At 37.4% G+C, this 15,625-nt stretch overlaps 2 protein-coding genes across 2 annotated transcripts; one reads left to right on the forward strand and one right to left on the reverse strand.

The window, feature by feature from the left end:
* The first annotated feature begins 78 nt into the window (after window positions 1-78).
* LOC133837310 (uncharacterized) lies at window positions 79-3,828 on the forward strand. Its single transcript, XM_062268023.1, has 5 exons — window positions 79-225; window positions 411-792; window positions 1,986-2,173; window positions 2,238-2,355; window positions 2,416-3,828. The coding sequence occupies exons 2-5, from the start codon at window positions 734-736 to the stop codon at window positions 2,990-2,992; spliced, it is 942 nt and encodes a 313-aa protein (XP_062124007.1). The 5' UTR covers window positions 79-225; window positions 411-733; the 3' UTR covers window positions 2,993-3,828.
* Window positions 3,829-4,863: 1,035 nt separating this feature from the next.
* LOC133850318 (NADH dehydrogenase [ubiquinone] iron-sulfur protein 6, mitochondrial) lies at window positions 4,864-5,525 on the reverse strand. The gene is made up of 3 exons (XM_062286376.1): window positions 5,324-5,525; window positions 5,077-5,253; window positions 4,864-5,019 (listed from the first exon to the last, which is right to left on the reverse strand). The coding sequence occupies exons 1-3, from the start codon at window positions 5,456-5,458 to the stop codon at window positions 4,951-4,953; spliced, it is 381 nt and encodes a 126-aa protein (XP_062142360.1). The 5' UTR covers window positions 5,459-5,525; the 3' UTR covers window positions 4,864-4,950.
* Between the last annotated feature and the right edge of the window lie 10,100 nt (window positions 5,526-15,625).

Genomic DNA, 15,625 nt, shown 5'->3' on the forward strand with positions numbered 1-15,625 from the left:
CAATATGTAGACGCTACGTTACGTGATCAACTTTATGACGTAACAGAAAAGTGCTTTATTTACATTGCAATTACAATTTATTACAAAATCGAATCTTAGCTTAGAATTTAAAGTCAGTCTCTGTGCTTTAAATGATTAGCGATAAAATCTATAATGTATCAAAATTACAAAAGTAATCTCAAGCTTATAGCGAATTTCAAATTGCGCGCCACGTGCTAAATGCCGGTACGTAACACTGTCGCGTAACGTAGCGTGCGTTTCGTTTTCCACTGTGCTGGGTGACGTAACGTCAAAGTGGCGCAGAGAACAAAGTGGGAAACGAAACGCGTTCGCCGCATCAGCTGTTTGGCATTAATCGAGCAATTTCTGTTTCGTCGCCTGTTCGTTGTGTTTCGTGGTGGTGTTTATAGGATACTTGAAAATTGTGTGTGCACATCAAAAAAGCAGAACTTACAGGAGAAGCAGCAACAGAGAAAAAAATAAGGAAAAACCGAGTGAAGCAATTATAAACGAAAAACTTTCAACGAGATATTGTTCACAATATTGTTGAATATTTGCGTCATTTTGGTTCTTTTAGTTTCTCTTTCTCTCAACTAAAACTAAACACACTCACACACACATACACTAATACTAGTGTATATCGTGAATTAAAAACGCTTGCGTTGCAAAAGGATTTTGCACTAAACAATATCAACAACAACAACCAGAAGGAAAAGAAGCAGAAGAAGCCGTTATGGATATCTTGAAGAAAATGTTCCAATCGGAGTTAGATCAGCAGCAGCAGCAGCAGGAGTAAGTTTTACCCCTCCTCCCAGTTTTTCATTTTGGCTGCGGCTTTTTGCAAGGCACGGATCGATAAAGCAGGCAAAACGCACCAGGCAAAGGCACCTGCTTTATATGTATGTGTGGGATAGATACACACACATACATACGTGCACACAGGCGCAAAAGCCTATTTCTGTGCCTATGTATGTGTGTGTGTGTGTTGCGGAGGCTGCGTATTGGCGTAAACTGCCTGTGGGCTGCAGCACAGGATTGAATGAGTGAAAGGGAGGGGACTAAAGTGGGGGAGTTGAGGAGTGGAGACTTCACTTGTCATAAATGGAAGTCGAAATTCACCTTTGGCTTTTTGATACCCGCTTTGCATAGCGTAAAAGGGTTTCACAACTCGGTTATCTAAAATGAGGAAGAGGAAGCACAGAACAAAAAAGTGTGAAAAAGGCTTAGCCCAGGGAAGTGTCCGTCCTCTAGTATATTGTTGATAATTATAGAAATAAGATTAAAATATTCAAAATAGAGTGAAAAAAGGGTTCGTCCAGGGAAGCGTCCGGCTAATAGAGGTCTAATATCAATAGTTATTAATTCAATACTTTAACTTAATTCCTTCTTTTTTTGGATAAGAAATATGTGTGCCATAATCGACCTCATATTCTATATGTAGTGCTCATTCGCTTATCTGTCCGTCCGGCTCTTGAACTTGCCTAATCACAGAATCACCAAAAACTAAAACTAATTTTAGTCTACATAAAACTCGTTATCGAAAATAAACAATAATAACAATACATAAAAAATTAAAAAGAAAAGTTATCTTCTTCAACAATAATAACAATATAATAATAAAGAAAAACTTAAAAACCTATCTACCTGAAGTTAAATACAATATTCTAAACAAATGGTTTGAATAATTTAAATTAAATTTTAGGAGAAGAAGAGATTTACTTTCTTATAGACAACGTTTAGTTGTAGTATCTTTTCAACTAACTATTCATATAGATGTGAAATTATTAGATTAGGATTTGTTTAGCAAAGTTAAGATTTATTTTTAAATTACAGTCCAAAGTATTAGATTAAGATTTGTTTTGTAAAGTAAACATTTATTTATATTCTTCACTCATTGCCATCGTCAACGCATTTACTTATTATCTTTAGATAGATAGATTGTAAATTAAAAATAAAATACCAAACAAATTTTTCAACCTTTCCAGCGCCTCATCGGCCTCCAACAAGGACGAGTTCCGCAAGCCGCAATGGTTCGAGGAGGCGGAGACTGATGATGAGCTCTTCGATGACGATCGCAAGTTTGCGTTCCAAGTGTTTACGAGTCCTCTAGAGATGCAGAAGCACTTTGAGCGTCAGTTGCAGCGATTGCTTGAGGCAGTGCACGAAGATGAATGTAAGTAATCTATTATCTGTTTAATATCCTAAACTTTCAATTGATTTTCGATATCAATTCGTAGCTGATGCTGGTGTGGAGCGCAATCTGCGCGATGAGTTTCTGAAGCCTGGCTTTGAGAGCAAGATTCTGAAGGAATTTAACCGCAAGGAAGGTCCTTTGGACACTGATCTGGATGGGGAGTAAGTGGAGGGGAATAAAAACAGTTTCAATCATTACTAATTCCTTTTCTCTTCACTCAGAATCTATGCGGATCAGTTGTACTCGCTGATTCAGCGCATGAATCCCGAGGAGGGCAACGACAACAACATTCTGCGTTCGAATCAACGACGCAGTTTGCCACGCGCCAAGATGTCGGATGAGGAGTTGATCATGGGTCGCATTCACGGCACTCTCGGCAAGGATGGCGACCATCTCAAGTCGAATGCGTTGCGTCCGTCGCCGCGTCCGCCGTCGAATGGTAAGCCGAGCATGATGACGCCCATGACTCCGTTTGGAGGCGGCGGCGGCATCTTCGATGGCAGCTACCAAGGGCCCAAGATGTTTAGCCAGAGTGTCATGACCAAGACGGTGCGCAAGCCCGATGGCAGCTACGAGACCACCAAGGTCACTCAGGATTCGTCGGGCCAAAAGACGACGACTGTGACACGCATGATCGATGGCCGCCAGGAGACTGTGGTGACCAATGGCAGCGGCAATGATAACTCGGGCGGAACGGTGGCCAGGATTGGAGGCGGAGGAGGAGGAGGCGAAGCTTATGCGAATCGCAATCTATTTGTGACAAAAGAAGGCTACGCCATGCCACGTAACCTCTGGTGACCAGTGGTGAACAACTATTGCCCCAATCAAGACCAACAAGACAAGCGATCACTGTTGCTCCCACCCAGGCAGCAGCCACAACAACAACATCAACAACAATATCAAGAGCGATTCGTCCCACACAACAACAACATCAACTACTACAACAAAATCTACATCAACTTTATCCAAATTAGAAATTACTACATTTTAGTTTACATTCTCCTCAATATTTCTTGCTGTTTTAGATGAGACGCAATTGAGACAACAGATGACGACGATTATTGAACAATTATTTGAGCAGCATGTTGACTTCTCCTGCCCTCCTCCTCCACTGGAGAGACGGAGTCGTCTTATCTGCTGCTGTTTCTGCATTGTGAATGTGAAAAGCTTCGAGCCGAGCCGAGAATTCACTTTCAGTTCCCACAGCGCGACAGCGAAAGAGAGAAAGAGTGAGTGAGAGTATTCTGCGGAATCCCCTCGAGAGAATCGAGGCGGAACAGTTCTGCTGCTGAATGCTAAGAAATTGAGTTTGGTCTGTGAACCAGGATTTCTTTCATTATTATTTTGAGTGTGTGCAAAGATTAGCTAGCTAGTCTAGCTACAGCTGTTATTCTTTTCTTTAGTTTTGTTTTTAAAACGCATTCTTCGTAGTGCTATCTGTGTCTCAATGGAGCGTGCTCGACGACAAGAACGAGAATAAGAAAACAGCATCTAAAAAACCAAAAACAAAAACATAAAAGTGCCCGCGTAGTATTGGAAAAGAGAAACCTGAAAACCCAGCTTATAAGGCATTATTTATAAATTCGATTCGTTGAATACGATTCGTCCTCCTCATCTTTATGATTTCGACCCCCCACAAAAAAAAGTATGATACACGGTTAAAGGATTCTGCACTGAACAACAGGCGATATATAAATTCGGTATATACTCGGTATATTACGTACGTATTTATTACGTTTTTCTTTAAATATAATTACGCTATATGGTATACTCACGTATTATTTACGGTTATGGCTAACATCTAACACGATTAACTTTAGTTACACTTGATAATTATTATTAATTTCTCAATTATTAACTTTACTAACAACTGCAAATAGACCGCGAGCAACAACAACAACAACAACAAGCAAACAAACATAAAACTCGAAACATTGTATTAGATATCATCTCAAGAAGAAAAATCAATAAAAAAAAAATGAGTTGTGCAATAAGCAAAGACAGCTGCAGATGATGTTCTTCTTTGAACTTAAGAGTTATTTATCTTATGGGAAAATTTATCATGCGGTTTCATTTTACTTTAATTTTAATTTCACTTTAAAGATAAAGTATATTTATAATTTAAAAATCAAAAAGTTACATTTGTATTCAAAAGTCAACTCGAAAATCTTATTTTTATTTAAAAAATCATATTTAACTTTTGATTCTTCATTTAAATTTATAATTTATATTTAAATGTCAAACAAAAAACTAATTTTTAATTTAACAATCCAAAAAACAATATTTTTAAATATATAATTTTGTTTGTATCATTTTTTGTTTTTTTGTACATCACTTTTACTTCCATTAAATAGTTTTTTAAGAAATTAAACATTACGTTTTTACTTTTACTTCCATGAATTAGTTTTTGAAAGAATCATAAAATTGCACATTTCGTTTTTCCAAATTGATTTTTTAGTCTTAAGAATTCTTCGTGAAATATTTAATCTAAACAGGAATATGCATCGGATAGAATGCCTAACATGTGCTCTCATGAAGTTCTCAGAAGAAGTTTCTAAACTAAATTCTCTTGGCCTCCTTAAAATGTGTTTAAACCAAATTCTTTCGGTCTCCAATACGCATTTGACATCTTAAAACTATCAAGCAATGTCAATAAAAATCAGAAGAAGTTCCCTGATTAGGCATTCAGTAGCTATTAGGTTTTTTATTTATATAGTACATCCAACTAACAATCTTCGAATCTTGAACTATATCATTTAATGATGCTCGTCCTTCTTCACGAAGCGCAGGCCGCAGTAGCCGCAAGTGTGATTGCCAGGCTTGTCCTTAAAAGAGATACTCTTAGTACAACCCTTTATAGATTAATATATTCCCCGACTTACCAGATTGATATAGACTTTGGGGTGTCCCAAGGGTCCGTTGCCGCCGTCGCAGGCGACGACGCGTTCGGAGGTCACTGTGGGAGCGACTTCGTCGATCAGCTTGATGCCCCAGTTCTCGTTGACATAGCGTTTGGCATTGACGAAGCGTGCATTGCGATAATCATCCTTATCGAACACCTGTTTTAAATTGAAAACAAATGTTTGCGTAATCGCATCCTCGCGTTAACTGCTCTTGAAATGTATTTACCTGGCCAGTGTGTGTGACTTTCTCAATGTCGCTGCGTGTGCTGGAGCAGCGCACTGCGGCCAATGGCTTAAGCAGCTGCTCGCTGCAGCGTGCCACTTTGTTTAAATTGTTTACCAATTGCTTGCTGGCCATCATTTTGCTAATTGCTAAAAATTTATTATTTGGTTTCGTTTTAGAGATGTGCCCAACTGCAGTATTTTATACAACACGAACGGCCACACTGCTTGACAACTATCGCCACGCAACAGCTGTTTTGTCTGCGCAATTGGCAACGCTGCTCAGATGACTGCGCGCCAGGCCTTAACCTTATTGCGGCAGTGTGGCAACATTATGAAAAAAGTGAGCTTGCAAAGTGCTGTGCGGATATTACAAAAAGTTGAAATGATGAATAAACTCAGTGCAAAGTGTTAAAAAAGTGAAGAATAGTGCAAACAAAGTGAGGGTAAGTGCCACTTTTGTTAAACATATATAAAACTATGAATATATTTTACATTTAAAATAAGCGACTTTTTCATAATATGCAAAAGCATGCCATTTATGTGCGTGTGTAAATTGAACTGCTTTGCACGTTCACGTTAAGCATGCGAATGTGTGTGTCAATTGCACTGCTTTGGACTGCAGCACAACACCTGAGGGACTTCATATTAACTAAGCATTAATGTTTTGAGTTGTTGACATTGTGAGTTGGGCAAGGTTGACCAGTGATGGGGTGCTCTACCAGGGAGGGGTTAATTCATAATGTAGTTGGCATTTTTATAATTATGTCCTGTCATATAACTAACTCCAACTACAACTGCAAGAGCAGCATCCTAAGCAAACAAAGTAAATTACACTGCTTTGCACGTTCATGTTCAGCATGCGTGTGTAAATTGAACTGCTTAGCACTGCAGTGCAGCACCTGAAAGACTTCATATTAACTGAGCATTGATGCTGTGCGTTGTTTGTGTAATTGACATTGTAAGTTGCGCAAGCGTGACCAGGGGGTGGGGTGCTGTAGCAGGGAGGGGTTGCTTCATAATTTAGTTGGCATATTTATTATTATGTCCTGTCATGTAACTAACTGCAACTACAACTACAACTGCAGCAGCAGCAGCAGCATCCTAAGCAAACAATGTAGTACAGCAGCGGGAGAGGAAAAGAGAAGAAGAGGGGGGAGATAGGGCAACGGGGTCCCATTGTGTTTGATTGTTTCCGATCGCTGCAATTATGAAACTCTCTTTGTTCCTCCCCCTCCCCCTTCTATCGCACTCTCTCTCTCTCTGTCTCTCTCTCTCTCTTCGGCTGCTGGTCAGTTTAACAATATAATTTACAGTGCTTTTGTGAAGCGAGGCGTGAATTTGTTGTTGGCCAAGGACACGGCGAGTCCTGCTTTAAAATTGTCCTGCTGCATCTAATCGCATTTGTTTGCCGCTGTAATTAAATGCAATTTTCCATGGCCGAGAAATGATTTTGCTATTTCAATTTGTCCGGCAACCGCATTTTACGACCCGACCCCCTTTTCGTCCTGTCGTCCTTTCGATGGTCAGTCGACGTCGACGTCTGCGCAGCAGCTGCCAATAAGTCAGGCGCGTGCGCACAGCAGGAATCGAAAGGACTCACTGGACGAATGTATTTCGACAGTTTTCACCTTTTGAGTGGCAATTTCGTTGGGTTGTTTTTGCTTAAAAGGATTAACTCGCGACTTGCCGCAATCCTTTATCCTTCATCCATTATCCTTGCGCAATTTACCGTAAAATTCAGCGCCCATATAATATCTCATCGGTATCCGCAATGTTTTTTTTGTTGTTTTTGTGGAGAAATTTTTGGGTTTTTTTGTAGCATTTTTTTGGTATAGAATTTTCGACATTTGTCAATTGTTTTGTTGCGGCGAAAGTGACAAATTTTCCGTTGTCTTTTCTCTCTTTGTCTGAGATTTATTGCCACATTCGCATTTGCTGCTTTTGCTTTTCAAGTGGTTGAGTGGTTGCACGCACACAAGGGTTGACACCACACCACACTCCACTCCCCTCCCCTCCACTCCACCTCACCTCTGAGAAGGGGCGTTTTTCCAATACATCACACAAGTTTTCCAATGTGATCTATGGGTTACATATAGGGAAAGACAGGCTATCAGCTGCTGTAGATTATATTATTATATAACATTCAAATATATCTGATATTTTTTAAATATTCATTTAACACATTCTTAAACAAGAGGTTGATATTTCTGCGAACTAAAAATAATATAACATACATATAGATATATCATATATTTTTTTTGAAATATTCGATTTAAACTCTTAGTTGATCTTAAAACTTCATAAAACCTTTCGTCTTGTGTGAAAAAATTTACATTATTATTATTATTATTATTTTATTGAAATAACGAATACAATTCCTAATTGGAATCAGATGAGATGAGATATATAATAAGATATATAATATATAATTTATATTGAAATCGTATGATCATTTAAGTGATATTTCTGCAGTAGAATTTTCAATATCTAATTGCAACCTTCAAGTACTTTTCTTATACATCACGAATTCCCATATTTGCTCTATGAGTTTATAAAATAGTCAAATTATTACAATAATAAATGCTTATAGCATTATAAAAAGTGTGATGACTTTAAAGTAATATTCTTTTCATATCGTTTTTAAATTTGATTGATTATTAAGTGTTTTTTTTTTTTATAGATGAGAATAGAATAGATGAGAAGTCAAAAAAATATTTACAAAATACATTTCGCTGGATAGATTCTACTTATTCTATTTTATATCGTTTGTCAAAATGATTGTTTCTTTAGTGATTTTTTATAGCCAAAAATATATGAAGTCATAAAGAATATTTTTAAATAACATTTAGCTGTAAAATATTCAACGACAAATTTTTTATCTAAAGCCTAAACAACATTTATTTCTTTGCCAAAGTTATAACAATCTTCAATATCTTCTTCGTCTTCCAATACAAGACAAGTTCTTTTATATTATCTATGAGTTTAAAAAAGAACCAAGTTATTAGAATTATTTCTATAAATGCTGTAAGAAGTGTGATAACGTTTAACTGATATTCTTTATGTAATTTATTGCTAATAATTGCTTGTGAAGTGACTTTTTATAGATTAGAATAGAAGTCAAGAGAATATTTATAAAATAAATTTCGTTATGCAGATTCTAGTTATTATATTTTATATTTTTGGTAATAATGATTACTTTTTTTTAGTAATGATGAGAATAGATGAGATGTTATGAGAATATTTTTAAAATACATTTAGCTGTATAGATATTAGTTATTATATTATATTTTATATTTATGGTAATAATGATTGCTTCTTTAGTGCTTTTTTTTTAGATGAGATGTCATGAGAATATTTTTAAAATATATTTAGCTGTACAGATACTAGTTATTATACTATACATATGTTATTTTATAGTTTTGGTTATAATGATTGCTTCTTAAGTGATTTTTTATAGATGAGTATAGATGAGATGTCATGAGAATATTTTTAAAATACATTTAGCTGTATAGATTCTAGTTATTTCTATCGCTAGTCGCTGCAAGTTTAATGCAGTTTTGTGTTTTCTGTTTTCTGTTGTTGCTGTTGCTGTGGGGCAATCAGTTAACCAATTTCGAACAACCTTTCCAAAATAAACAACTAAATATATAAAAAATGCAATGCAAGAGCAGCTGTCGCTGTTGCTTTTGCTGTTGCTGTTGCTGCTCACCTGTGGCAAGTCCCTGGTGGCAGAGAGAGGGGGAAGGCAGGAGCTGAGTGTGTGTGTTATTTTTTGTGAGCTGAGTGGAGAGGGCACATGGTCAATGCCATTGCTTGTTAACTGTCCACTGGCCATTGGCTATTTTGATAGCAGCAAGAAATAACAACAACTTTGTTGCTGTTGTTGTTGTTGCTGATGTTTTTCTTGTTGTCGTTTCATTTTTCAAGCGTTTTTTCCGCTATTCAAAATTATTCTCGCATGAAAAAGGAAAAAAAACATGTTCTCTGGGAAATTCAATACGCGTGCAGCAGTTGGATTGTCATTTATTCATTCATTCATTAATTCATTCGTTCGCTCACTCATTCACTCACTTATGCATTCAATGCACAACAAATTGCTGACAAAAGCTTTTTAAAGCGACAATTTTCCTCTACTTCGATATTAACAACAACAACAAAAGTTTAATTAAAAAATCTGGCATTGAAAAAATCCTCTCTACACAGGCAGTCGACAAAATTAGCCTCAAGTGCTCAACGTGACGCGTCTGCGCTGCACGCTCAAGTGTGCGACAGAGAGAGAGAGAGAGAGAGTGAGAGAGCAGATAGCGCCTGTCCGTTCAGCTGTCTATAAAGTCCTCTCATAATTCATTCTTCGAATAACTCTCGTTGAAAATGTCGCCGAGCGTTCCGCTGATTTCGTACGAATTTCAATCATTTTTTTAACGGCCCTTTTTACGAGTGACCTCTGTGTGTTCACTGTACAGGCAGCACTCGGCACCGTTGACCCCCAACGGTCAGGGGACGGGGGGTTGGTTTAGTTATCCAGTCAACCACTCTGACGATCGTTCGTTGGTGGTGCATATTTGAATTATTTGCCAGCACTCCACTCCGCACTCGACTTTTCCTGTTTTTTGCTGCTTTTATGACATTTTATGATGTTTGCTTGGATAAACTGAAGTGTTTGTTGTGCCTGACGCGAGGGTTTACTGTACTGTACATTAGACAGAAGATTATCCAGTCGTTAGAGTGAATAGTTTCCTAAGATATCATATTTTAGTTCTATAGCTTATTTTTTTGTTTTAATGATATTTATTAGTTTTTCATAATATTTTTTTTTAATATTGTCGATTATAGATTTGATACTTAATATGATATTAATTCAGAAATACTTTATAACTTCTTTGTTTTATCCAGAATTTAGAATGAATTGTTTCCTAAGATATTATATTTTCGTTTTATAGCTTTTTATCTATCTATTCTTCATAATATTTTTTTTATTCTAGTTGTCGATTATAGTTTCAATCCTTATTCAGAAGTATTTAATAATATATTTTTCATAATTGACATTTAATCCTTAATAGTTTTTTTTACTCTTTTTGTTGCTTTATCCTATTCTTAAATAATATTCATTCAGTAATTCTAAAAAATATCTTTTAAGTATTCTTTAATCATCAGTCCAACTCTTAACTTATATCAAATAATATTATATATCTACACATTTCTGTTTTCAACTGTCAATTTCGAAACATTTTCGTTAGGAAATTCTAACAAAATATCTTCATTATTATCTTTGTACCAATCTTTAATCAGTCCAACTCCTAACTTAGTTCGTACAATATATGTATCTGCACATTTAGTGTTTTCGACTGTCAATTTCGAAAGACATTTTCCTGCAAGTCTTTCCTCAATCCATCACAGCGTTTTATCGCATTTAACGACTACCCCAAATAAGCTCCATTATGACATAATCAAAGTCGTCTATAAGTCGAAATTGTTTCTTCAATTTCGTGTCTTATTTTCGTTTCGTTTCAATTTTTTTTTTGTTTTTTTGGGGGGCTTGTTAAAAAAACTTTCTTTTGTGCTCGTTAAATGGGAATACAACAGAAAACACATTGAACAAATTACTCGAAACGAGCTCCATAAGTTACTGATAGACATATCAAGTGTCCTCAAGCTAACGTCGTCATCGTCATTATCACATCGTGTGATGATCATTAACTGGCGCACTTTTACCATCAATTTGAGCTTCAGCTTCAGTTTTAATCATCATCTGCAATGTCAACTTGATGAATAGATCTGAACACATGGAACCAGGTGACAGGTCTCCAAAGTGTGTTCGAGGAGTGAGGAGGAGTGAGGAGAAGAGTTTTCTACACTCGTTTTTCTTGTTGTTGTTTTTGTTGTTCCCAATTCGCTTGTCAATTCGAGTTTTGATTTTAATTTCCAATTCAATTGCAATGCACGTGCAAACGATTAATTTTAGTTTAATTTCACTTCTCTTTTTTTTGTTGAATTGTGTTTTTTTTTTATGATAGGCCTAGCTGAATAGGTTTCTTCAGTCCCCGCGCTCTTCGTTCACCCCCCGAATTATCTTCGATTTTTAATTTGCGATAATCCTGTGCGTGTTTTTTATTTGGCACACGGCATCCTGCGGTGCGAATTGATTGTCGACTCGCTTTCAAATTTCTTTTGCCTTGCGCAACAATTTCTCTCTCTTTCTCTCTCCCTTGGCTTTTGTGGTTTTGTCATCCCATCTGTGTCTGGGACATTGTCACCCGGAGTGTTTGAATAAAAAGCGAACTCAACCTTCAATCGCGAAATTAAATGCTTGATAATTGTCTGTTGATTGTGGTCCAAGGGATTGCCTTGGCTCTCAAGACAACTTTTGTCAACAAGTACAGTTCTCTTTAATGTGGCTTTCACTTTTGGGAATTCCGCAAATAGAACTAAGTGGAGGGAGAAGGGAAGTCCACGATTTCAGCGCTTTATCCTTAACCTCAACAGCCGCCCCTCAACCCTTTCAGCCGCGGGCCTTTTGCGAACGTGGCGTGCAAATCCTGACAATTATGCGGGTTTTAAAACGAGCTCCGCCTCCTCGGCCTCCTCGGCCTTTGTCCTGTCTGCCCTTTGGCTATTTGTGTAACTCTTTGGGATGTCGCTGCTCTCGCATATTAAATCGGAATTGCCAGCTACATTACATTTTCACGGATCAACTAAGCGGCCACACCTCAAGCAACAAGCCAGCCAGCTTCTCCTCTTCATCATCCTCTTCATCGGTAGCATTTATGTGGTGTTCTCTGAGCCTCAGCTTCCGCCTCGAGGCGAACTTCAGACAGCAACGGAGGCTGCTGAGTGGACAGACGCGGGTCGCGGGTCGCGGGTCCAGCTACCGTAAATGCAATCAACCACTCGACCAAACTCAACTGGAGCAAAAAAAGCCGTTGTTTTTTATGCATGCTTTGTGCGCGTTTGAAACAAAACCTGAAGTGCTCTCTCTCTCATATGTGTGCTTGGGTATCTGTACAATTGCAATTGCAACAGTGCAAAGCAGGGCGAAGGGCTTATCAGCTATTAAAAGGGGTTTGCGACTGATCATTTTTATAGAGAATCTAACAAACTAGTCAGTATCAATTCACAGAAAGTTTCTACTATAAAGCTTGAAATACTTATTCCTATTCACAGTTGCATTTTCTAATCACAGAAACTTTCTATAAGCACAAATGTTTCTATAATATTATTTAGCCTTAGGTATTTTATTTCGATTCAAAGTTGTATTAATTTGTCATCTATACATTTTATAAATGAGTATTTTTGTAGCAAGAATTTCTTATATACCAAGTTAATCAGCATCGACAATTTATATTTTGAGAGTTGAGTATTTTGAGTAACTATTTCATTTTCATTAATTATCATTTAATTTGATGCATTCATCATAAAATTTTAAGCAAAAATCGTACAGCTTTTAAAAGTAGTTTGTGACTGGTCGTTTGGTAGAGTATGCAGCAAACTAATCACACAAAGTTTCTATAATGATAAATGTTACTAATTTTGAGCATAAATTATTTTAGTCCCATTCAAAGTTGTATTATTTTCTGTTCTGTAAATTCTATAAATGAGTATTTTTGTAACAAGAATTTCTTATTACAATGGTGACTATAATCTAATTTATAATCGTCTACAATTTTATATTGTATTTATTTTTTAGAGTTGATTATTTATTATTACATTCTTCCGAGTAATATATTTATGTTTTAGAGTTGAGTATTTTGATTCCCCATTTTATTATTATTATTGTGATTCATGCATCATATTAATTTAAAGAATAATCTATTATACAGAATGTGTAGAGTATCCACTCTTCGTTATCGTTTTTATTCTCTACTTTTTGAGTGCAGGCGGCAGCCACTTGAACGCATTGCGTCTGTCGAGCGGGCGGATGAAGGTTGCCGCGTTGCTCTTGGGCTGTCAGATGCTGTTGGGTGGTTGGGTGGTGGCAACCCTGTCAACCCTTTATTCGCTGCTCTTCATGCGCTGCATCCTGCATCTTTTTCGTTAGATGTCCACGTAATTTATGTAAATTAAAGCGCACTCCATTTCGCGCCATTGGAAATATTTCCGTTTATTTATTTTTTTTGTGTTGTATTTTTGTATTTTACTGCAGAGCTGAAGTTGTTTGATTTGTTGTTTGTTGATGCGCAGGCGCAACTCGCAAGATTCGTTGTTGTTGTTGTTGCTGTTGCTGTTGCTGGAGCGACAACAATTGTTAATTGTTTCGTTTTAGAGTGCTGCCTGGAACGCGTGCCCCTTGCGGCTATAAATTGCCGTTAATTGACGGCTGCGCAAAAGTTCCCTTCCCCCCACTCCCTTGCTTCCCTTTTCTCACATTTCTCGTGTCAGCCTTCAAAATACGTTGCTTATCAGTTGATCTTATCTTGAGATTTGCACACTTTGCGAGCCTTAAACACACACATTGTTTTGGCCTGTCAAAATATGACAGCGAAATGGGAAAGAAATCCCCGGAAATATCTCGGACCTTCGACTAAACCCCGAGGCAATCTCAAGGGCATCATCATCATGATCATCATCATCATCAACATTGTCGTCAATATGAACGTGTTTGTTGGTTTTTAATCTCTAATGCTTGGTCCACTTCAGAGTCTAGACCCGAACTTTGCGTTCGGGTTCGACTTCGGGTCAAAATGTTTCAATCTGAGCGCAGATTTTAGCGCGTTCGCTGTCGGATGATGGAAGCTGTCCCTTTTTTTCCTCGAGGTCTCCGAGATCCCTCGCAATCTGCATGTTTGTTGTGTTTTTAAAACGTTTTTAATGTGGAAATGTCACAAAATATCAGGCAAGCCATAGACGACATAGAAAATGAAAACGAAAACGGGTTCGCGTTTTGAATCTCAATTTGAATGACAATCGAGGGCTGGTCCATCCACCAACCCAGAGCAGAAAAAAAGTGGAAAAAGGGATCGTTGATGAGCTTGTAATGCGCTCGATTCTTGGGTGAGTTTGTCGGCGGGCGTGTTTTCATCTCTGCAGCTCTGCAGCTGTCCCTGGCCACTGTCAATCAGTCGAGTTGTTGTTATTATACTTCATGTTTTGCCTGTCTGAGGTTTACACTATAGTCTCTCTCTCTTTTTATCATCAGAGATCTGATCTCAGCGGGGCGTGTCCATCATGGACTGCTCACTTTTTGTGTGGCACGTTAAGCTGACGTTTACTATATGCAATTTTGCATGCCACATTTAACAATTTAACAGAGTTGTTCAACTCTTTGCTAGGGTTAAATTATGGCATATCCTTTTGCGCAGCAGGTCCTCGCTTCTAAGCTCCTCTCATTTAGGTGGCTAAATCAATTGTGTTGTGGATCAGCGTTGCAGCTTACTTTGTGCCAGTTGCAAACACTTGAAATGTTGACAGCAGCAGTTCCCCTTCTTTATTTCTTTTACTTCTTCTGCTCTGTCTTTGTCGCTTTTATCTTAATTACAAAACGCTAAACTCCCGCCTTCTCTCTGTCTCTCTCTTTGCTCTGCTCTGTTGTTGCCTCGAAGTAATTTGCAATGCGGAAATGCGACAGTTGCGTCGCACCGCGAACTTCTCGACGTTTAAGTCCTTAAATGCGATTGCACTGGACAAAAAGAGGATGAGGTTGACATCAAGGAGAGGGAATGTGAAGGGGAATGTGAATGGGGAAGCCAGGACAGAGGACATTCAAGTGTCGCATGTACGCCGAGTAAACAGCAATGCAGAGCTGCAGGTGGGAGCCACACACACACACACGCACTAGCTCACACACACATGCTCTTAAGCTGCCCCACTGCCGCCTCTAACTATGTGTGTGTCTCCATGTCGCTCTATGCGCCTGCTGGCCTGTCATGCGTCAGGCATAAACTACAGTGGGTGTGACAGTCAAGTTAGTGAAGAAATTTTAGTAATAGAAGAGAAATAAATCAGGTGAAATTTTAGTTGAAATCGCAAAAGGAAACTGAAAGAAAGTAAATAATTTTGTTACCTTATTCAAGAGTATTTTAAATTCTATTAACATTTAAAGGACAGTCTTAAATACAATACAACAATGAAAAGAAATTAAAGCTTGAATTACTTCAATAATACTTGTTACTTTATTCAACACTCTTTAAATTAAACCACAGTAAATAAAAATAAAGCTGAACTTTAAATTATTTTGCATTCTATATAATTAAAGCACAATCTTAAATTAAACACAAGAATAAGAACAAATTTATATATTTTAAATTGTATATATTGTGAAAAAAAGTATTTTATATGTATACAATACAACTCTAATTGCCATTGAATT

Source organism: Drosophila sulfurigaster, chromosome 2L (assembly GCF_023558435.1).
Source record: "Drosophila sulfurigaster albostrigata strain 15112-1811.04 chromosome 2L, ASM2355843v2, whole genome shotgun sequence".
NCBI lineage: Eukaryota > Metazoa > Arthropoda > Insecta > Diptera > Drosophilidae > Drosophila > Drosophila sulfurigaster.